This window comes from Zea mays, chromosome 5, assembly GCF_902167145.1.
Source record: "Zea mays cultivar B73 chromosome 5, Zm-B73-REFERENCE-NAM-5.0, whole genome shotgun sequence".
Taxonomy (NCBI): domain Eukaryota; kingdom Viridiplantae; phylum Streptophyta; class Magnoliopsida; order Poales; family Poaceae; genus Zea; species Zea mays.
The window spans coordinates 113,701,713-113,724,151 of NC_050100.1; the positions used below are offsets into that span (position 1 = coordinate 113,701,713).

At 45.0% G+C, this 22,439-nt stretch overlaps 1 protein-coding gene across 1 annotated transcript; it reads right to left on the reverse strand.

Annotated features, from left to right (window-relative positions):
• Window positions 1-19,891: 19,891 nt before the first annotated feature.
• Window positions 19,892-21,424, reverse strand: LOC100384740 (uncharacterized). The gene has a single exon (NM_001177205.1). The coding sequence runs from the start codon at window positions 20,536-20,538 to the stop codon at window positions 19,984-19,986; it is 555 nt and encodes a 184-aa protein (NP_001170676.1). The 5' UTR covers window positions 20,539-21,424; the 3' UTR covers window positions 19,892-19,983.
• Window positions 21,425-22,439: the final 1,015 nt, after the last annotated feature.

Genomic DNA, 22,439 nt, shown 5'->3' on the forward strand with positions numbered 1-22,439 from the left:
GAACTTGGAGGTGTGTACACTAATACCGGAGTGTAGTGGAAGTCTTTGCATGGTCCAAGTTCACCTTTCCCTTTCAATTCACCTCCTTTGTTGAGGTCGACATGTCCGTTAGTTCCCATAGGTGTCTTCGCGGGCTTGGCGTCTTTCATCCCAAACCGCTTGAGAATATCTTGAGTGTACTTCGTTTGGTAGATGAAGGTGCCGTCCTTGAGTTGCTTCACTTGGAACCCAAGGAAGTAGTTCAACTCGCCCATCATTGACATCTCAAACTTTTGAGTCATCACCCTGCTAAACTCCTCAAAAGACTTTTGGTTAGTAGAACCAAATATTATGTCATCGACATAAATTTGGCACACAAAAAGGTCACTGTCACAAGTCTTAGTGAAAAGAGTGGGATCGGCTTTCCCAACCTTGAAAGGATTAGCAATTAAGAAATCTCTAAGGCATTCATACCATGCTCTTGGGGCTTGCTTAAGTCCATAGAGCGCCTTAGAGAGCTTACACACATGGTCGGGGTACCTGTCATCCCCAAAGCCAGGGGGTTGTTCCACGTACACCTCCTCCTTTATTGGCCCGTTGAGGAAAGCGCTCTTCACATCCATTTGAAACAACCTGAAAGAGTGGTGAGCGGCATAGGCTAATAATATTCTAATAGGAGCCTAGCCACAGGAGCAAAAGTCTCCTCAAAATCCAAACCTGCGACTTGGGCATAACCTTTTGCCACAAGTCGAGCTTTGTTTCTTGTCACCACTCCATGCTCGTCTTGCTTGTTGCGGAACACCCACTTGGTTCCCACAATATTTTGCTTTGGACGTGGCACCAGGCGCCAAACTTCATTCCTCTTGAAGTTGTTGAGCTCTTCCTGCATGGCCAACACCCAGTCCAGATCTTGCAAGGCCTCTTCTACCCTAAAAGGCTCAATAGAAGAGACAAACGAGTAATGCTCACAAAAATTAGCTAATCTTGAGCGAGTAGTTACTCCCTTGCTTATGTCACCTAGAATCTGATCGACGGGGTGATTTCTTTGAATCGTCGCTCGGACTTGAGTTGGAGGGGCCGGTGGTGCTTCTTCCTCCATAGCTTGTTCTTCTTGTGCTCCCCTTGATCACACGCCTCTTCTTGATGAACCTGTTCATCATCTTGAGTTGGGGGATGCACCATCGTTGAGGAAGAAGGTTGATCTTGCTCCTGTTGTTCCCGTGGTCGCACATCACCAATCGCCATTGTGCGCATTGCGGCCGTTGGAACATCATCTTCATCTATATCATCAAGATCAACTTGCTCTCTTGGAGAGCCATTAGTCTCATCAAATACAACGTCGCTAGAGACTTCAACCAAACCCAATGATTTATTGAAGACCCTATACGCCTTTGTATTTGAGTCATACCCTAGTAAAAACCCTTCTACAACTTTGGGAGCAAATTTGGAATGTCAACCTTTCTTCACCAAAATGTAGCATTTGCTCCCAAATACACGAAAGTAAGATACATTGGGTTTGTTACCGGTAAGGAGTTCGTAGGAGGTCTTCTTGAGGAGACGATGCAGATAGAGCCAGTTTATGGCATGGCAAGTTGTGTTTACAGCTTCCGACCAAAACCGCTCGGGCGTCTTGAATTCTCCAAGCATCATCCTCGCCATGTCGATAAGTGTCCTGTTCTTCCTCTCTACCACACCGTTTTGTTGTGGTGTGTAGGGAGCGGAGAACTCATGCTTGACACCTTCCTCCTCAAGATACTCCTCAACTTTTAAGTTCTTGTACTCGGACCCGTTGTTGCTCCTTATCTTTTTCACCTTGAGCTCAAATTCGTTTTGAGCCCTCCTTAGAAAGCGCTTTAGGGTCCCTTGGGTTTCTGATTTATCCTGCAATAAGAACACCCAAGTGAAGCGGGAAAAGTCATTTACAATTACAAGACCATACTTACTTCCCCCGATGCTAAGGTAGGCGACGAGTCCGAAGAGGTCCATGTGAAGAAGCTCCAGTGGTCTTGACGTTGTCATCACATTCTTGTTGTGATGAGTGCTTCCCACCTATTTCCCTGCCTGACAAGCTGCACAAGGTCTATCTTTTTTGAAGCAGACATTGGCTAGTCCTAACACATGTTCTCCCTTTAGAAGTTTATGAAGGTTCTTCATCCCAACATGTGCTAGACGACGATGCCATAGCCAGCCCATGCTAGTCTTAGCTATTAAGCATGCATCTAGATCGGCCTCCTCTTTCGAAAAATCAACTAAGTAGAGTTTGTCGTCTAATACAACCTTAAATGCTAATGAACCATCACTCCTTCTAAAGACAGAAACATCAATATTTGTAAACAAACAATTGTAGCCCATGTGGCACAATTGACTTACAGACAGGAGGTTGTAACCAAGCGACTCTACTAGAAATACGTTTGAAATGGAGTGCTCGTTGGTGATGGCTATCTTGCCCAAGCCTTTGACTTTGCCTTGGTTTCCATCTCCAAAGATGATAATGTCCTAGGAATCCTTGTTCCTGACGTAGGAGGTGAACATCTTCTTCTCCCTCGTCATGTGGTTTGTGCATCCGCTGTCGATAATCCAGCTTGAGCCCCCGGATGCATAAACCTGCAAGATAATTTACGCTTGGGTTTTAGGTACCTAACTCTTGTTGGGTCCTACAAGGTTAGTTACAATAGCCTTTGGAACCCAAATACAAGTCTTGTCTCCCTTGCATTTGGATCCCATTTTTCTAGCAACTACTTTTTCATTCTTACATACAAGTGCAAACGAAGTATTGCAAGCATGGTAAATAGTAGAAGGTTCATTGCATACTCTCCTAGGCACATGATGCACAACATGATTTTTCCTAGGCCTACTTCTACCATGCACAAAAGTAGAGCTAGAACCAAACATAGCATGTGAATTAAACGCATCATAACTCCTATTATAATAAGCATTTCTAGAAAATTTTCTATCATAAATGTAAGCATGACATTTTTTAGAACTACTAGCCATATGAGCCTTCCCTTTCTCCTTGTTGAGAACGAGAGCTTTTTGGCTTGTTAAGTTCTTGGTTTCCTTTTGAAAACCAAGTCCATCCTTAATAGAGGGGTGTCTACCCACGGTGTAGGCATCCCTAGCAAATTTTAATTGATCAAAATTAATTTTGCAAGTCTTAAGTTGAGCATTAAGACTTGCCACCTCATCATTTAATTTGGTAATAGACATAAGGTGTTCATCACAAGCATCAACATTAAAATCTTTACATCTATTACAAATAATAACATGCTCTACACATGAACTAGATTTATTTGCTTCTTCTAGCTTAGCATTTAGATCATTATTAACACACTTTAAACTAGACACAGTTTCATGGCAAGTAGATAATTCAGAAGATAACATTTCATTCCTTTTAATCTCTAAAGCAAGAGATTTTTGCACACTAACAAACTTATCATGCTCTTCATACAAAATATCCTCTTGTTTTTCTAAAAGTCTATCCTTTTCATTTAAAGCATCAATTAGTTCATTAATCTTTTCCACTTTAGCTCTATCTAATCCTTTGAACAAGCTAGAGTAATCTACTTCATCATCACTAGAATCCTCATCACTAGAAGTAGAGTACTTGGGGGAATCTCGAACACTCACCTTCTTTTCCTTGGCCATGAGGCAGGTGTGGCGTTCGTTGGGGAAGAGCAAAGATTTGTTGAAGGTCGAGGCTGCCAGTCCTTCATCATCGGAGTCGGATGAAGAGCAGTTCGAATCCCATTCTTTACCAAGGTGCGCCTCGCCCTTCGCCTTCTTGTAGACCTTCTTTTTCTCCCTCTTCCCATGCTTTTCTTGTTCCTGGTCATCATTATTATCGGGGCATTGTGCTATGAAATGACCAGTCTTACCGCATTTGAAGTAGGAGCGCTTTCCCCTTCCTTTGTTCTTTTTGGGGGTACTCCTTGCGTCCTTTCAATGCGGTCTTGAAGCGCTTGATGATAAGCGACATCTCATCTTCGTTGAGACCCGCGACCTCCACTTGTGCCACCTTGCTTGGTAGCGTCTTCCTATTGCTGGTTGCCTTGAGGGCAATGGTTTGAGGCTCGTGGACGGTTAGTGGACCGTTTGAGCATCATCCACATATTGAGCCTCTTTCACCATCATGCGCCCGCTTACAAACTTCCCAAGAATCTCCTCGGGCGTCATCTTGGTGTACCTGCGATTCTCACAAATAAGATTGACAAGATGGGGGTCAATTACGGTAAATGACCTTAGCATTAGTCGGACGACGTCGTGGTCCGTCCATCTTGTGCTTCCATAGCTCCTAATCTTGTTGACCAGGGTCTTGAGCCTGTTGTATGTTTGAGTTGGCTCCTCTCCCCTGATCATGGCAAACCTCCCTAGCTCGCCTTCCACCAGTTCCATCTTTGTGATCATGGTGGTATCATTTCTCTCATGTGAGATCTTGAGGGTATCCCAGAATTGCTTGGCGTTGTCCAAGCCACTAACCTTATTATATTCATCCCTGCACAAAGATGCTAGCAAAATAGTGGTAGCTTGTGCATTCTTACGAATTTGTTCATTAATCATCACAGGATTATCCGTACTATCAAAGCGCATTCCATTTTCCACGATTTCCCAAATGCTAGGATGGAGAGAAAATAGATGACTACGCATTTTATGACTCCAAAATGAGTAATCCTCTCCATCAAAGTGTGGGGGTTTTCCAAGAGGAATAGAAAGTAAATGGGCATTTGAATTGTACGGAATGCGGGAATAATCAAAGGAATAGTTTTGATTAACCGTCTTTTTCTTTGATGAAGAGTCGTCATCGTCGTCGTCTCTTGATGAAGAAGAAGATTCATCGCTGTCGTAGTAGACGATCTTCTTGATGCGTCTCTTCTTCTTCCCGTCCTTCTTCTTATGACTCGAGCCAGAGTCAGTGAGTTTATCGTCCCTTGACTCCTTCTCCTTGTCGTTGACCACCATCCCCTTTCCCTTAGGATCCATCTCTTCGGACGATTAGTCCCTTAGATGAAGCGAACGACTCCGATACCAATTGAGTGCACCTAGAGGGGGTGAATAGGTGATCCTGTAAAATTCAGCACTAATAACCACAAAACTTGATTATGAAAGTTAGAACGGCTAAGTGCTTGAAGCGAGTTCTTGAACACAGATAATCAAAGGTAAAGTAAACAAGAGACACACGATTTTTATCCCATGGTTCGGCTAAGTAATACTTGCCTACTTCCACGTTGTGGCGTCCCAATGGACGAGGGTTGCACTCAACCCCTTTCAAGTGATCCAATAATCAACTTGAATACCACGGTTTTTCCTTTCTTTGACTTTCTCCCGTTTGCGAGGAATCTCCACAACTTGGAGCCTCTCACCCTTACAATGATGATCACAAAAGAAGCACAGAAGTAAGGGAGGGGAGAGCAACACACACAAGACTCAAATCATAGCTCAATCACGCACACAAGTCACAACTTGAGCTCAAAACACAACCAACGGAGTTCACAACTCAAATGGAGCTCAAGTCACTATCTCAAAGAATCAAATGCGCGAAGTTGGAGTCTTGAAGGCTTAGAATGTTTCTTGAATGCTTGGGTGTCTCCTCCATGCGCCTAGGGGTCCCTTTTATAGCCCCAAGGCAGCTAGGAGCCGTTGGAGGCCAACAAGGAAGGCTATCCTTGCCTTCTGTCGGGTGGCGCATCGGACAGTCCGGTGCACCACCGGACAACCACTGTTCATGTCCGGTGCGCGATCTCCTTCCTATTCTGGCGTAGACAACCGTTGCAGAGCCGTGACAGATGGCGCACCGGACACTGTCCGGTGCACACCGGACAGTCCGGTGCCCCTGCCGACCGTTGGTGCGGGCCACGCGTCGCCCGCGGATTGCGCGGCCGACCGTTGCGCTGGCGGCCGTTGGCTCACCGGACAGTCTGGTGCACCATCGGACAGTCCGATGAATTATAGCCGTATGCCGCCAAATTCTCCCGAGAGCGGCCTGTTCACCGGAGTCCAGCCTGGCGCACCGGACACTGTCTGGTGCACCACCGGACAGTCCGGTGTGCAAGACAGAGCAGAGATTTGGCTGCACCGAGCCAAGTCTTTTGGTTCTTTTCTTTTCTCTGTTTCTAGCACTTAGACACAATATGTTAGTACTCAAAACAATGTACTAAGTCTAGAAATGTACCTTGTTACATGATTTGCATCTTTTGCTTGTTTGGCACATAATATTTCACTCACTATGTGTTGGGCACTTAATCACCAAAATATTATAGAATTGGCCTAAGGGCACATTTCCCTTTCAGTGAAGAAAAAGAAATTCATTTAAATGCTAGAGCCAAAAATTGCTTGTCTGAATCTCTTAGCATGGATATTTTTAATCAAGTATTTACCTTGAAAACTGCTAATGAGATTTGGCTTAAGTTGCATGAGCTCCGTGACGGCACATCAAATGTCCGTGAGCAAAAACATTGCCTAGTCTTAAATTAGTATAATTCTTTTGCTATGAAAGATGATGAGCTTGTTAGTGACATGTATTCTCGTTTGAATCTAATTATCAATGAGCTCAATTCTATTGGCATTAATAAGCTAGGTGATGCGGACATTGTGAGGAAGATTATCTCCCTGCTACCACAACGAAGATATGGGAGCATCATCACCATCCTTCACAACATGGAGGACTTGAGTAATATGACCCCGACTATTGTGATTGGGAAAATCGTGGCTTTTGAGATGTCGCGAAAAATGTGTCGGGGAGAGGAGCCAACTTCCTCAAGGCCATATGCTTTTGCATGTGATGGAAGGAAGGGCAAAAAGAAGGCTCCCACTCCAAGTTCCTCAAGTGAAGAAGAGGAAGAAGAAGAAAGTGATGATGATGAAGATAATCAACTATGCACATCATCCTCTGAGGACGAAGAAACAATCCGACGCGTCGGAAAGGTAATGGGGATGATCCGCAAGATTAATCTAATGGGTGTGCCCCTGTAGGTCAAAGATCTTCTCTTTAACATTGACAGGAAAAAGCAAAGGAATAGAGGATGCTTCGCATGTGGGGAGAAGGGCCACTTCAGGGACAACTGTCCAAATATGGCCGAACCCAAAAAGGGGAAGAGCAAAGGCAAGGCGCTAACAAGTGTTTGAACTTGGGATGGTTCTTCAAGTGAAGATGAACCTCCAAGGACGCGCAGCCACCGGTCCTCATCACGCTCATCACGGTCATCACACAAATGCCTTATGGCAAGAGGTAAAATGAGCATTCCATCCTCTAGTGATGATAGTAGCAGTGATGATGATGGTGAGAGAAAGCCCTCCGTAGATGAACTTGCGGAAGCCGTTAAAATTTTCCAGGATGTTTGCACTAAGCAAAAAGCTCAACTTAAAACTTTGAAAAATAAGTTGATTAGCTCCCAAAATGATTATAAAGGCTTGCTAGAAAAATTTGAAACTTTTGCAAACTTAAATTGTGAGTTGTCAACTAAAATTGAGCTATTAGAGTCTAGTGCCCCATCCACAACTACCGATGATGGCCTTATTAAAAAGAATGAAAAACGTAAGGCTAAGTTAGCTAGCTCTCAAGAAGCTATTGAAAATTTGCTAGAGAAAATGAAAATTCTTAGCATACACAACAATGAGCTAACTACTAAGCTAGAAAACATTGGTAGCACCCCAGAAGCATCTTTAGTTGAAATTCCTGAAATTATTAAAAAGGATGCTTCTACTTCTTGTTTTGATTTAATTGATGATCCTAACTCATGCGACCAAGTTCCTGTTGAGAATATTGTTGTAGAAACATGTTCAGATGAGGTTGCAAAGGAAAATGAGCAATTAAGGCAAGAAGTGGGCTCGCCTTGGCAAGACTTTGTATGACAAGAAAGGTAAAGCCAAACAAATCCGACCTCCACAGGATAACACCACTGTGGGAGTGAAAGGGAAATGTGCCTTTGGGCCATTTCTAAGTATTTTGGTGATTGAGTGCAAACACAAGTGCTTAAATGTGAAAATGTGCCCATGGTTGAACAAAGTGCAAATCACAAGTAAAGGTATGTTTCTAAGCCTTAGTACATTGGTTTTGTGTACTAATATCTTGTCTAAGTGTTAGAAACAGGAAGAAGAAGAAAAGAAAAGAAGTGGAGAGTGGCTATGTACAGCCAAAGGCTGTTTCGGGCTGGGGCACCGGACTGTCCGGTGTGCACCGGACAGTGTCCGGTGCGCCAGACCAGCGCGGAGCAAACCAGCCGCTCTCGGGTTTTTCTCCGGCGACTTCGGCTAAAATTCACCGGACTGTCCGGTGTGCACCGGACTGTCCGGTGAGCCAACGGTCGGCCGGGCCAACGGTCGGCCGCGCGATCGGCGCGCGACACGTGGCCGAGCCAACGGTCGGAAAGGTACACCGGACTGTCCGGTGTGCACCGGACTGTCCGGTGCGCCAACTGTGCGCAGATCTGCATCAGAAAGCAACGGTCGAATGAGCTTTTTTTATGGAAACAAATCGGGCACCGGACAGCGTCCGGTGTGCACCGGACTGTCCGGTGCGCCACGAGACAGAAGGCAAAGATGGCCTTCCAGATTTGTTCCCAACGGCTCCTAGCTGCCTTGGGGCTATAAAAGGGACCCCTTGGCGCATGGAGGAGTACACCAAGCAACTCTTGAGCATTGTTGATCATCCACACTAAGTTCTTGCGCATTCGTTTGTGATTCTAAGTGATTCGAGCTCCGTTCTTGTGAGAAACTGTGATATAGTCTTTGAGCTCGAATCTTGGCCGTGTGTGTGCGCGTTTCGCTGTGGATTTGTGTGTGTTGCTTCCCTCCCTTACTCCGTGCTTCTTTGTGAATCTTAAGTGTAAGGGCGAGAGACTCCAATTTGTGGAGATTCCTCGCAAGTGGGATAAAGACAAGCAAGGCAAAAATACCGTGGTATTCAAGTGGGTCTTTGGACCGCTTGAGAGGGGTTGATTGCAACCCTCGTCCGTTGGGACGCCACAACGTGGAAGTAGGCAAGTTTTGTACTTGGCCGAACCACGGGATAAATCTCTGTGTCTTCTCTGTGATTGTCATTTTGTGCAAGATCTCCTCCTTAGCCACTTGGCAACTATTGTGCTAACCTCTAACAAGTTTGTGTGGCTATAAGTTAAGATTTTACAGGATCACCTATTCACCCCCCCCCCCTCTAGGTGCTCTCAATTGGTATCGAAGCCGTTCTCTTCAAGAAAGGGACTAACCGCCCGAAGAGATGGATCCTAAGGGGAAGGGAATTGTGATCAACGACAAGGAGAAGGAGTCCTTCGTCAACGAGCCAAGGGATGACAAGTCCAATGACTCGGGCTCGGGCCACAAGCGAAAAGATGGGAAGAAGAAGAAGACAAGACACATCAAGGAGATCGTCTACTACGACAGCGATGAGTCCTCTTCTTCCCAAAAGGACGACGACCACGACAAACAAAAGACGGTCAACTCAAACTTTTCTTTTGATTATTCGCGCATTCCATATAGCTCAAATGCTCATTTGCTCCCCATTCCACTTGGCAAGCCTCCTCACTTTGATGGAGAGGACTACGGATTTTGGAGTCACAAAATGCGGACTCACCTATTTTCTCTCCATCCAAGCATTTGGGAGATTGTGGAAAGTGGAATGAAATTTGATAGCTCGGATAGCCCTTCATTCATTAATGAGCAAATCCATAAGAATGCACAAGCTACCACTGTTCTTCTAGCTTCATTGTGCAGGGATGAATATAACAAAGTGAGCGGCTTGGATAACGCCAAGCAGATCTGGGACACCCTCAAGATCTCTCATGAAGGGAATGACGTTACCTTGCTCACCAAAACGGAGTTGGTGGAAGGCGAGCTTGGACGGTTCGCGATGATAAGGGGCGAGGAGCCAACTCAGACATACAACCGGCTCAAGACCCTTATCAACAAAATAAGGAGCTACGGAAGCACGCGATGGACGGACCACGACGTCGTCCGACTAATGCTCAGGTCCTTTACCGTTCTTGATCCTCATTTGGTGAATAATATTCGTGAGAATCCCAGGTACACCAAAATGTCGCCCGAAGAAGTCCTAGGAAAATTCGTCAGCGGGCGAATGATGATCAAGGAGGCAAGGTATGTGGACGACGCCTTGAATGGACCGATCAACGAGCCGCAACCTTTTGCTCTCAAAGCCACAAGGAACAAGGAGGCGCTACCCAGCAAGGTGGCACAAATTGAGGCTGCCGGTCTTAATGATGAAGAGATGGCTCTCATCATCAAGAGATTCAAGACGGCGCTAAAAGGTCGAAAGGGACAGCCAAGCAAGGCCAAGACCAAGGGAAAGCGATCATGCTTCAAATGCGGTAAGCTTGGTCATTTTATTGCTAACTGTCCCGAAAATGATAGTGACCAGGAGCAAGGGAAAAATGGGAAGAGAGAGAACAAGAAGGTTTACAAGAAGGCCAAAGGCGAAGCACACCTTGGAAAGGAGTGGGATTCGGATTGCTCTTCGTCCGACTCCGACGACGAAGGACTCGCTGCCACTGCCTTCAACAAATCGGCTCTCTTCCCCAACGAGCATCACACTTGCCTCATGGCAAGGGAAAAGAAGGTGATCAATCGTAATGCTAATACTTATGATTCTTCTAGTGATGATGAATCCAGTGAGGATGAAATTGATTACTCTAGTTTATTCAAAGGATTGGATAGAACTAAGATAGCTAAGATTAATGAATTGATTGATGCCTTAAATGAAAAGGATAGAATCTTAGAGAAACAAGAAGACCTTTTATATGAAGAGCATGATAAATTTGTTAGTGCTCAAAATTCACTTGCTCTAGAAGTTAAAAGAAATGGAATACTTTCTTGTGAACTTTCTACTTGTAATGAAACCATTTCTTCTTTAAAAGGTGAAATTAATGTTTTAACTGCTAAACTAGAAGTAGCAAGTAACTCTTGTGTTGAAAACATTACAATTTGCACTAGGTGTAAGGATTTTGATGTTAATGCTTGTAGTGAACACTTAGTTTCGATTTCAAAACTAAATGATGAAGTGGCTAGTCTTAATGCTCAACTTAAGACTAGCAAAAGTGATTTTGAAAAACTAAAATTTGCTAGGGATGCCTACACGGTTGGTAGACACCCCTCAATTAAGGATGGACTTGGCTTCAAGAGGGAAGCCAAGAACTTAACAAGCCATAAGGCTCCCATTCCCGCCAAGGAGAAAGGGAAGGCCCCTATGGCTACTAGTGCTAAAAGGAACCATGCCTTTTTGTATCATGATAGAAGACAAACTAGAAATGTAAATAGAAGTTATGATGCTTTTGATTCATATGTTTATGATTCTCATGCCATGCTTGCTCCTAGTTCTTCTTATGTGTATGATAGAAATGTTACTAGGAGAAATGTTGTTCCTAAAAGAAATGTTGCAAATGTTCATAGAAAAGTAGTGAATGAACCCTCTACAATTTATTGTGCTTTGAATGCTTCCTTTGCAATTTGTAGAAAGGATAGAAAAGTAATTGCTAGGAAGTTAGGGGCAAAATGCAAGGGAGACAAAACTTGCATTTGGGTCCCTAAGGAAATTGTGACTAACCTTGTAGGACCCAACAAGAGTTGGGTACCTAAGTCCCAAGCCTAAATTTGCCTTGCAGGTTTATGCATCCGGGGGTTCAAGCTGGATTATCGACAGCGGATGCACAAACCATATGACGGGGGAGAAGAAGATGTTCACCTCCTACGTCAAGAATAAGGATTCCCAAGATTCAATCATATTCGGTGATGGGAATCAAGGCAAGGTAAAAGGGTTAGGTAAAATTGCAATTTCTAATGAGCACTCAATTTCTAATGTGTTTTTAGTTGAGTCCTTGGGATATAATTTGCTATCTGTTAGTCAATTATGTCAGATGGGGTATAACTGTCTATTTACAAATGTAGATGTGTCTGTCTTTAGAAGAAGTGATGGTTCACTAGCTTTTAAGGGAATATTAGACGGCAAACTTTATTTAGTTGATTTTGCAAAAGAAGAGGCCGGTCTAGATGCATGCTTAATAGCTAAGACTAGCATGGGCTGGCTGTGGCATCGCCGCTTAGCACATGTAGGGATGAAGAACCTTCACAAGCTTCTAAAGGGAGAACACGTGATAGGTTTGACTAACGTGCATTTCGAAAAAGATAGACCTTGTGCAGCTTGTCAAGCAGGTAAACAAGTGGGAGGAGCGCATCACGGCAAGAATGTGATGACCACTTCAAGACCTCTGGAGCTGCTGCATATGGACCTCTTCGGACCCGTCGCCTATCTGAGCATAGGAGGGAGTAAGTATGGTTTAGTTATTGTTGATGACTTTTCCCGCTTCACTTGGGTGTTCTTTTTGCAGGATAAGTCTGAAACCCAAGGGATCCTCAAGCGCTTCCTCAGGAGAGCTCAAAACGAGTTTGAGCTCAAGGTGAAGAAGATAAGGAGCGACAACGGGTCCGAATTCAAGAACTTTCAAGTGGAGGAATTTCTTGAGGAGGAAGGGATCAAGCACGAGTTCTCCGCTCCCTACACACCACAGCAAAATGGTGTGGTAGAGAGGAAGAACAGGACGCTAATCGACATGGCGAGGACTATGCTTGGAGAGTTCAAGACCCCCGAGCGTTTTTGGTCGGAAGCCGTGAACACGGCTTGCCACGCCATCAACAGGGTCTACCTTCACCGCCTCCTCAAGAAGACGTCGTATGAACTTCTAACCGGTAACAAACCCAATGTATCGTACTTTCGTGTATTTGGGAGCAAGTGCTACATTCTAGTGAAGAAGGGTAGAAATTCTAAGTTTGCTCCCAAAGCAGTAGAAGGGTTTTTGTTAGGTTATGACTCAAATACAAAGGCGTATAGAGTCTTCAACAAATCATCGGGTTTGGTTGAAGTCTCTAGCGACGTTGTATTTGATGAAACTAATGGCTCTCCAAGAGAGCAAATTGTTGATTGTGATGATGTAGATGAAGAAGAGGTTCCGACGGCCGCTATACGAACCATGGCGATTGGAGAAGTACGGCCACAGGAACAAGATGAACGAGATCAACCCTCTTCCTCAATTATGGTGCATCCCCCGACTCAAGACGATGAACAGGTTCATCAAAAGGAGGCGTGTGATCAAGGGGGAGCACAAGATGATCACGTGATGGAGGAAGAAGCGCAACCGGCACCTCCAACCCAAGTTCGAGCGATGATTCAAAGGGATCATCCCGTCGACCAAATTCTGGGAGATATTAGCAAGGGAGTAACCACTCGATCTCGATTAGTCAATTTTTGTGAGCATCACTCCTTTGTCTCTTCTATTGAGCCTTTCAGGGTAGAGGAGGCCTTGCTAGATCCGGACTGGGTGTTGGCCATGCAGGAGGAGCTCAACAACTTCAAGCGCAATGAAGTTTGGACACTGGTGCCTCGTCCGAAGCAAAATGTTGTGGGAACCAAGTGGGTGTTCCGCAACAAACAGGACGAGCACGGGGTGGTGATGAGGAACAAGGCTCGACTTGTGGCAAAAGGTTATGCCCAAGTCGCAGGTTTGGACTTTGAGGAGACTTTTGCTCCTGTGGCTAGGCTAGAGTCAATTCGAATCTTGCTAGCATATGCCGCTCACCATTCTTTCAGGTTGTTCCAAATGGATGTGAAGAGCGCGTTCCTCAACGGACCAATCAAGGAGGAGGTGTACGTGGAGCAACCCCCTGGCTTCGAGGATGAACGGTAACCCGACCATGTGTGTAAGCTCTCTAAGGCGCTCTATGGACTTAAGCAAGCCCCAAGAGCATGGTATGAATGCCTTAGAGACTTTCTAATTGTTAATGCTTTCAAGGTTGGGAAAGCCGATCCAACTCTTTTCACAAAGACATGTGATGGTGATTTGTTTGTGTGCCAAATTTATGTCGATGACATAATATTTGGTTCTACTAACCAAAAGTCTTGTGAAGAGTTTAGCAGGGTGATGACACAGAAATTCGAGATGTCGATGATGGGCGAGTTGAACTACTTCCTTGGGTTCCAAGTGAAGCAACTCAAAGACGGCACTTTCATCTCCCAAACGAAGTACACGCAAGACTTGCTAAAGAGGTTTGGGATGAAGGACGCCAAGCCCGCAAAGACGCCGATGGGAACCGACGGACACACAGACCTCAACAAAGGAGGTAAGTCCGTTGATCAAAAAGCATACCGGTTAATGATAGGGTCTTTACTTTATTTATGTGCTAGTAGACCGGACATTATGCTTAGCGTATGCATGTGTGCTAGATTTCAATCCGATCCTAAGGAATGTCACTTAGTGGCGGTGAAGCGAATTCTTAGATATTTAGTTGCTACGCCTTGCTTCGGACTCTGGTATCCAAAAGGGTCTACCTTTGACTTGGTTGGATACTCAGACTCCGACTATGCTGGATGTAAGGTCGATAGGAAGAGTACATCAGGGACGTGCCAATTCTTAGGAAGGTCCCTGGTGTCATGGAACTCTAAGAAACAAACCTCCGTTGCCCTATCCACCGCTGAGGCCGAGTACGTTGCCGCAGGTCAGTGTTGCGCGCAACTACTTTGGATGAGGCAAACCCTCCGGGACTTTGGCTACAATCTGAGCAAAGTCCCACTCCTATGTGACAATGAGAGTGCTATCCGCATGGCGGAAAATCCTGTTGAACACAGCCGCACAAAGCACATAGACATCCGGCATCACTTTTTGAGAGACCACCAGCAAAAGGGAGATATCGAAGTGTTTCATGTTAACACCGAGAACCAGCTAGCCGATATCTTCACTAAGCCTCTAGATGAGAAGACCTTTTGCAGGTTGCGTAGTGAGCTAAATGTCTTAGATTCGCGGAACTTGGATTGAATTGTAGCATACATGTATTTATGCTTTTGATCATGTTCCTTTTTGCATTTTGTTGCTTATTGTGGTGCTCAAGTTGTACAAACACTCTCTGGACCTCACAAGTCCGTTGCAAAGTGATGCACATGTTTAAGGGGAGATGTGTTACAACTTGACCCTTTGAGACTAACCATGTGCTTGAGTTTGATGATTTAGTCTCGAAGGAGGATTGAAAGGGATAAGGTGGACTTGGACCATGAAAGACTTCCACTGCACTCCGATGAGAGGGTAACTTATTCCAAGTTCATCTTTAGACTCTTATTGCCTTTGTATTCTTACTGAAGATTTTGGTGAGGCAATGGGGTTAAAAGGCCAAGATTGATCCCGTTTTGGTGCTTGATGCCAAAGGGGGAGAAAATAAAGGCCAAAGTAATAAATGGATCAGCTACCACTTGAGAAATTTCGAAAATTGTAAGATAGAAAATTTCGAAAATTGTAAGATAGAGTTTTTGGTTTGTCAAAACCTTTTATTGCACTTCTTATCAAATGTTGGCTTCTTGTGGGGAGAAGTATTGATTATGGGATTTAGGGGGAGTTTTTGAAATCTTTGATCAATCTCTTTTGAAATGACTCTCTTTATGCTTCAACATGTGTGTTTGACTTAGAGATAGAGATTTGAGTTTGATTTGCAAAAACAAACCAAGTGGTGGCAAAGGATGATCCATATATGCCAAAATTGAGTCAAAATCAATTTGAATTTTATTTGAAGTGATTTCGCACTTGTTCTAGTTGCTTTATGTTGTGTTGGCATAAATCACCAAAAAGGGGGAGATTGAAAGGGAAATGTGCCTTTGGGCCATTTCTAAGTATTTTGGTGATTGAGTGCAAACACAAGTGCTTAAATGTGAAAATGTGCCCATGGTTGAACAAAGTGCAAATCACAAGTAAAGGTATGTTTCTAAGCCTTAGTACATTGGTTTTGTGTACTAATATCTTGTCTAAGTGTTAGAAACAGGAAGAAGAAGAAAAGAAAAGAAGTGGAGAGTGGCTGTGTACAGCCAAAGGCTGTTTCGGGCTGGGGCACCGAACTGTCCGGTGTGCACCGGACAGTGTCCGGTGCGCCAGACCAGCGCGGAGCAAACCAGCCGCTCTCGGGTTTTTCTCCGGCGACTTCGGCTAAAATTCACCGGACTGTCCGGTGTGCACCGGACTGTCCGGTGAGCCAACGGTCGGCCGGGCCAACGGTCGGCCGCGCGATCGGCGCGCGACACGTGGCCGAGCCAACGGTCGGAAAGGTACACCGGACTGTCCGGTGTGCACCGGACTGTCCGGTGCGCCAACTGTGCGCAGATCTGCATCAGAAAGCAACGGTCGGATGAGCTTTTTTTATGGAAACAAATCGGGCACCGGACAGCGTCCGGTGTGCACCGGACTGTCCGGTGCGCCACGAGACAGAAGGCAAAGATGGCCTTCCAGATTTGTTCCCAACGGCTCCTAGCTGCCTTGGGGCTATAAAAGGGACCCCTTGGCGCATGGAGGAGTACACCAAGCAACTCTTGAGCATTGTTGATCATCCACACTAAGTTCTTGCGCATTCGTTTGTGATTCTAAGTGATTCGAGCTCCGTTCTTGTGAGAAACTGTGATATAGTCTTTGAGCTCGAATCTTGGCCGTGTGTGTGCGCGTTTCGCTGTGGATTTGTGTGTGTTGCTTCCCTCCCTTACTCCGTGCTTCTTTGTGAATCTTAAGTGTAAGGGCGAGAGACTCCAATTTGTGGAGATTCCTCGCAAGTGGGATAAAGACAAGCAAGGCAAAAATACCGTGGTATTCAAGTGGGTCTTTGGACCGCTTGAGAGGGGTTGATTGCAACCCTCGTCCGTTGGGACGCCACAACGTGGAAGTAGGCAAGTTTTGTACTTGGCCGAACCACGGGATAAATCTCTGTGTCTTCTCTGTGATTGTCATTTTGTGCAAGATCTCCTCCTTAGCCACTTGGCAACTATTGTGCTAACCTCTAACAAGTTTGTGTGGCTATAAGTTAAGATTTTACAGGATCACCTATTCACCCCCCCCCTCTAGGTGCTCTCAGGGAGTGAACAAGCCTATCGAGGGAGAAACTGTGATTTGTAGGCTATGCCACAAGGAAGGCCACAAGTCTTTCCAATGCAAGGCGATGACCGGGGATAAACAAAGACAAAAGCTCAAGCAAAAGCCATTAAGCAAAGTCTCCAACACCTACATCAAAAAGGTGGACAAAAAAGCTGCTACACCATATTTGATCAAGAAGAAAAAGAACGGAAATGTGATAGCGATCAAGGCCAACAAAGGAAAGGGGGTCAAACGCATCTGGGTGCCAAAGGAAATAATTTCAACCATGAAAATCACCAAGAAGGTTTGGATCCCGAAAGGGAAGTGAGTGGACCAAAGGTCATACGAGAAATTATGCATATCATGGGATACATCATATTGGACCAAGTTTATTGCCAAGTGGGTTAGTAAACATTTTGGTCCCAAATTTCCCCACCCATGACTAAGGTAACTAGATTTATTGTTGCGTATTTATTTACCTTGTATCTAGTTTACCTTTCATGCCTAGTATTACAATTGGTATTTACTTTTGTTTAAAATTATGCATACTAGGTAAATCACATGGTAGGATTGCTTGCTTTCAAATTCATATACTTAAGCAAACCTACATGGCTTAAAAACGTTTATTTAAGCACGACACATAGCTTCTATATCACTCCATAGTAAATGATACATCTTTTGATAACTGTGAATTCTTCAAGTGGTAAAACACTCATATTCTACAATATGTATCATTTAACTTATATGTGCCAAAGTTCGGATTATAGCTAATTTGCCTCTCTTGATATCAAATCAAAGTGCATGTCTCCTGCAAGTATTCAAAACTTGTATGCACACCTTCAGGGGGAGGTTTCTCTATAATCTAATACTTTGAGACTAACATCTTTTTCAAGCCTATTTCATGTGATAGTCTCATTGTAAGGAAAATGAGGTCCCCGGAGAAAGACAACAATCTTCCACTGCAAAATCTCCAAGAACTCTCATGTCTCTCAAGCTCGCCATTGAATTTCAATTGGTATCTTTTGAGACTACATCTAGTATCATTTACGTGTCTTCTCTAATATTTGATTAGACTATATTTCATATCATATACTTCCATGTTGCTAAAAATGCATAAGTAGCTAACTCATATTCTGTTACCTATGCATAAGAGAAGTTAGTCTATTCAAATTTTGTCTTGCACCTCTAATTTTCACATGCTTTTTCCTAAGTAGAAGATCTCTGTCAGGGGGAGTTTTTCTTCGTCTCTAAAGGGGGAGAAAATTCTTTCTAAAGGAGAACACTCATTTAGGGGGAGTAATCTTTTAGTGCGTCTATTGATATTAATTGATAATTCTTTAGAGAGGGCTAGTCTTATTTGCTTCCTATATGCTTTTAATGCCTTTCTTTTCGGTGGTTGATGCCAAAGGGGGAGAAGTTGTAGGGACCAAAGCAATGAAAACTATATCAAACACCAAACACCACAATTTTAAAATTTTAAAATCTTCAAATGGTTTTTCAAGTGGTTTTGGTTATTTGGTCCAAAAATAGGAAGTAAGTGAATTATGGTGTTAGGAGGAGGCTTAAGTCCATAATATCACATTGTGAAGACATACATGCATCCTAGCAAGTAGATTGCATAATGTCATTCAAATAACTGTATTATTTGCTTGCTTTGGTTGTGTTGTCATCAATCACCAAAAAGGGGGAGATTGTAAGGAAAATGGACCCTGGGCCATTTGGCTAATTGAGTTTTAGTGTTTGATGATCAACACAATCCGTGAACTAATAAGTTTTTCTATGATTGTGGTTGTAGTTCACAGGATGCAAGATCTACTTGGACTAAGGAATTGAGGAAAGCAACACCTCAAAAGAAGACATTAATAAGATCCAAGAAAAGTCCAAGTGTGCTGCCTGCGGACTGTCTGTGCGTGGAGCACCGGACTGTCCGGTGCCCACACGCCGGACTGTCCGGTGCACCAAGGAACCGCAGCCCAACGGCTAGTTCCAGGTGGCACCCGGAGAGAAGACCACCGGACTGTCCGGTGTGAGGACCGAACTGTCCGATGTGGAAAGCCTGCGGTGCCAAAGGTCACCTGCTCTGACAGGGCAATGGCTAGGCGCACCGGACTGTTCGGTGCACCACCGGACTGTCCAGTGTGCCGCAGAAAGCAGCAACTTTTCTCCAACGGCTCTATTTGTGTTGGGGCTATAAATACACCCCAACTGGCCATTTCCAAGTGTGGGAGCCCAAGAGACATACCAAGGCATATAGTAGACATTCTCAAGTGCTCTTACACCCAAGTGCTTAATAGAATCACTCGGTGATTAGTGTAGGTGCTTTGCGAAGTGCTTAGGTTAGTTAGACCGCTTTAACGCTTGCTCTAAGTAAACCTTAGATTGTTGAGTGAGTTTAGATAAACCTCACAACCCCTCGGCTCTTGCGTGAGCCGTTGAAATTGTACCGAGTGGGGCGAGAGTCTTGCGAGACCGTGACAACCGCGTTTGTGTCACGGCCACCACCGTGTACCGGAGGGAACGAAGCCCGCGGCGTTTCGGCCGGAAGCTCGATAGTGGAGACGACGGGGAGCGTCCGAGAGGAACCGGAAGCGGCGCACCACTTACGCGTGGAGAAGGCCCACGGCTCTCTACGGAGTTACTTGATCGAGGTGCTTGGTCCTCGCGTGGGCTTCCCTTTGCGTAGGGGCACCAACAAGGATTAGTCGGGAACTTGCGCGGTTCCGGATACCTCGGTAAAAATACCGGTATCATCCACGAGAGTTTGCTTCTCTACTTTGCTCTTTAAGTTTCCGTATTTATATTAAGCATTTAAGTTTCAATCTTATATACATACTTACTTAGTGTAGATTGAAACTTAGCCATTGCAGTAGAGATAGCAACACTTAGACAAAAACTAGTTTGCACATTCTAGTTTGATTATATGCATAGGTTTTGCTCTAAGGATTTAACGGTGGCCTAGTTTAGTAAAAGTTTTAGAAGTCCTAATTCACCCCTTCTTAGGCGTCACCCGTTTCCTACAGATAGCAGGAACAAAATTCACATCTCTCTGAATCTCATCCCTTCCTACTAGGCTAGGAGGGTCCCGAGCAGGATTAGAGACATCCAACGAGGTTCGCCTCTTCCACCATCGTCTTCATCATGGCCGGGGAGAGAGATCATCCCCTCTTGGTTCAGCACTCACAGGATTCTGACCCTGCTGGTGCAAGCCATTCGAGGGTGCTGCAACCTCCGACACAACACACCATGAACCTCCTATTTCAACACCAGAAGGAGAAATTCTTTTCCATATAGCATTGGGCTTCGACATTCGCCTTCCTGCGTGATCCTTGAGTCTCCAAACAGCATTGGGCTTCAACACTCGTCTTCCTACATGATCCTTGAGTCGCAGCCACACCGAAGTTCTGAGAACAAAGCCATGACAGGCAGGCTCTCGAAAAAACTCCGGGGTCAACCACTCCCAGACAAGGACCCTCACAGCATGCCGAGTCGCCTGCAAACTATCTCCTTCTGGGAAATTGTAGGACCTGTGACCAAGCGCTTTGCAGCAAAAACACCTCGTCCCCTGCTTGCAAAATCTTACAAAGTGACCTCTCGCCAACCATTTCAAGCATCGCCCATTCAACTCCACCAAGTGTGCTATCCTCTGTTTCCTTTGAGCCTGCTTCCTTGAACTTTTGGACACCACCAGCATCCAACCACCACCATCCTCCGCTTGAAGATCCGTCGGCCCTGCCCCTGCCTCAGAGGCAGAGCAGAGTGGCCTGGGAGGCTTGGATGAACCAACACGATTCACCTGTAGTTTGGAGACCACATCTTTGAATGAGGGAAGCGACTCAGCACCAGCTACAAACGAACACACAGTCAAACTGGTCGAACTCCCTTTCCAGCGCAACTCCTTGTTCCATCCAACAGCAAGCTCCTAGGAAGGCAGAGATGGAGAGAGGGACCTGACGACCGAGGAACAGATGGACAAACTGGGGGCGAGGTGGCCGTCGAACCTGGACTGGGCGCCAATGCAGAGACGGGGATGCGAGAAGGAGGATCGTTGGCAAGGTGAGCGGATAGGGCAGAAGCAAAAGAGCCGCCCGAAGGGGAGGGCGGGAGCCGAACAGTCGTCCATCTCTTTCTTTAGAGGTTCATTCATCTTATCGTACTGGTAGATAATAGGATACAGTAAAAGTAACAGGGATTTGTAACCATAGTTGTTAAGTGTCCCGAGGCGTCGTCTAAGCGGTAAGGCGCCCGGCGACGTAAGGCATCCTGCTCGCCTTACACCTGGTAAGGCGAGTGGGAGAGTCCATCGGTGGCTCCAGCAGCGCGGCACGGCAGCTCCTCCAGCAGCGACGAGGCGGCGGCTCTAGAGGCTCCTCCAGCAGCGGTCGACACAAGAGAGAGGGAGCCAACGAGGAGAGAGAGGGAGAGATGCCAGTGGGGAAATAGGGGGAGGCGGCTGGGTCGCTGGGAGTCAGGAGTCGAGCGTGAGGCAGCTAGGTCACTAGGAGGGGGAAATCAGGAGTGTGGCGGCTAGGTCACTGGGAGGGGGAAATCGGGAGTGTGGTGGCTAGGAGAAGATAGAGAGAGAGGTCTAGGAGAGAGGGAGAGAAAATGGGCTTAATCTATGTGGTGGCTAGGAAAAGATAGAGAGAGAGGTCTAGGAGAGAGGGAGAGAAAATGGGCTTAATCTAGTTTTATTGGGCTAGTGGGATTTTGGGCTGATTTGTAGGCTAGAGACTAAGTTTTTCTTTTCTTTTATCTTTTCCTCTTCTTTATTAATGTTTTTATCCTAAATACTTTTTCAAATATCAATATTTTTTTCTATTTTTAACTATATTTAAGGCGTCGCCTCGCCTACGCCTTATCGCTTAAAAGGTAAAAGAGGGTCAGTCAACTTACCTCGCCTTGCCGCCTTAACAACTATATTTGTAACGACCAAATATTTTAATTGGATTACCTTTTGGCATGGGGAAACCTCTACTTAAAAATGTCATTAAATGCAAAGACTGGACATACTACATACATAATGAAAATAAAAGGGCAAAATGTATTTTTACAACATGTACTACATGTATAAACCTCCTTACGTTATCCAAAATATTAAGTTGATTATGATCTGCAGAATTCCATAAGTTGCAATGTCTACTGTAATCGTATTAGTACTTACAACCTCCAATCCTTTTGATTAATACCAGTTACTACTTACATATTTTGCAGGCAACATATGAAAACTTTAGATACCATTATGACAAGGACAATCCCTACCAGAAAAGCATTGCAGAAAAGTTCTCAGAAGTGTTCTTTACCAAGATACCACCTCTGAGGCTCCGATGAAAGATTTCCGTTCATGGGTAGGTGAGGGCGCACTTGAAGCCTGGCTTCTACACTCCATACATTAGGCTAGATGTGAGAAACCCAAGGGAAAAGATTGATCTAGACATGGAAGAAAAAGAAGTACTTGTTGGTATTCTGCAGATTCCAACGGTACTTCAGAACATAGACTATGGTTCCTTTGAAGAGAGTTCAAATGACAAGAACAGAAATGCTGGCATAAAATAAATGCATTTTCCTATAGCTCGGGCACAAGGAAATGAAGCT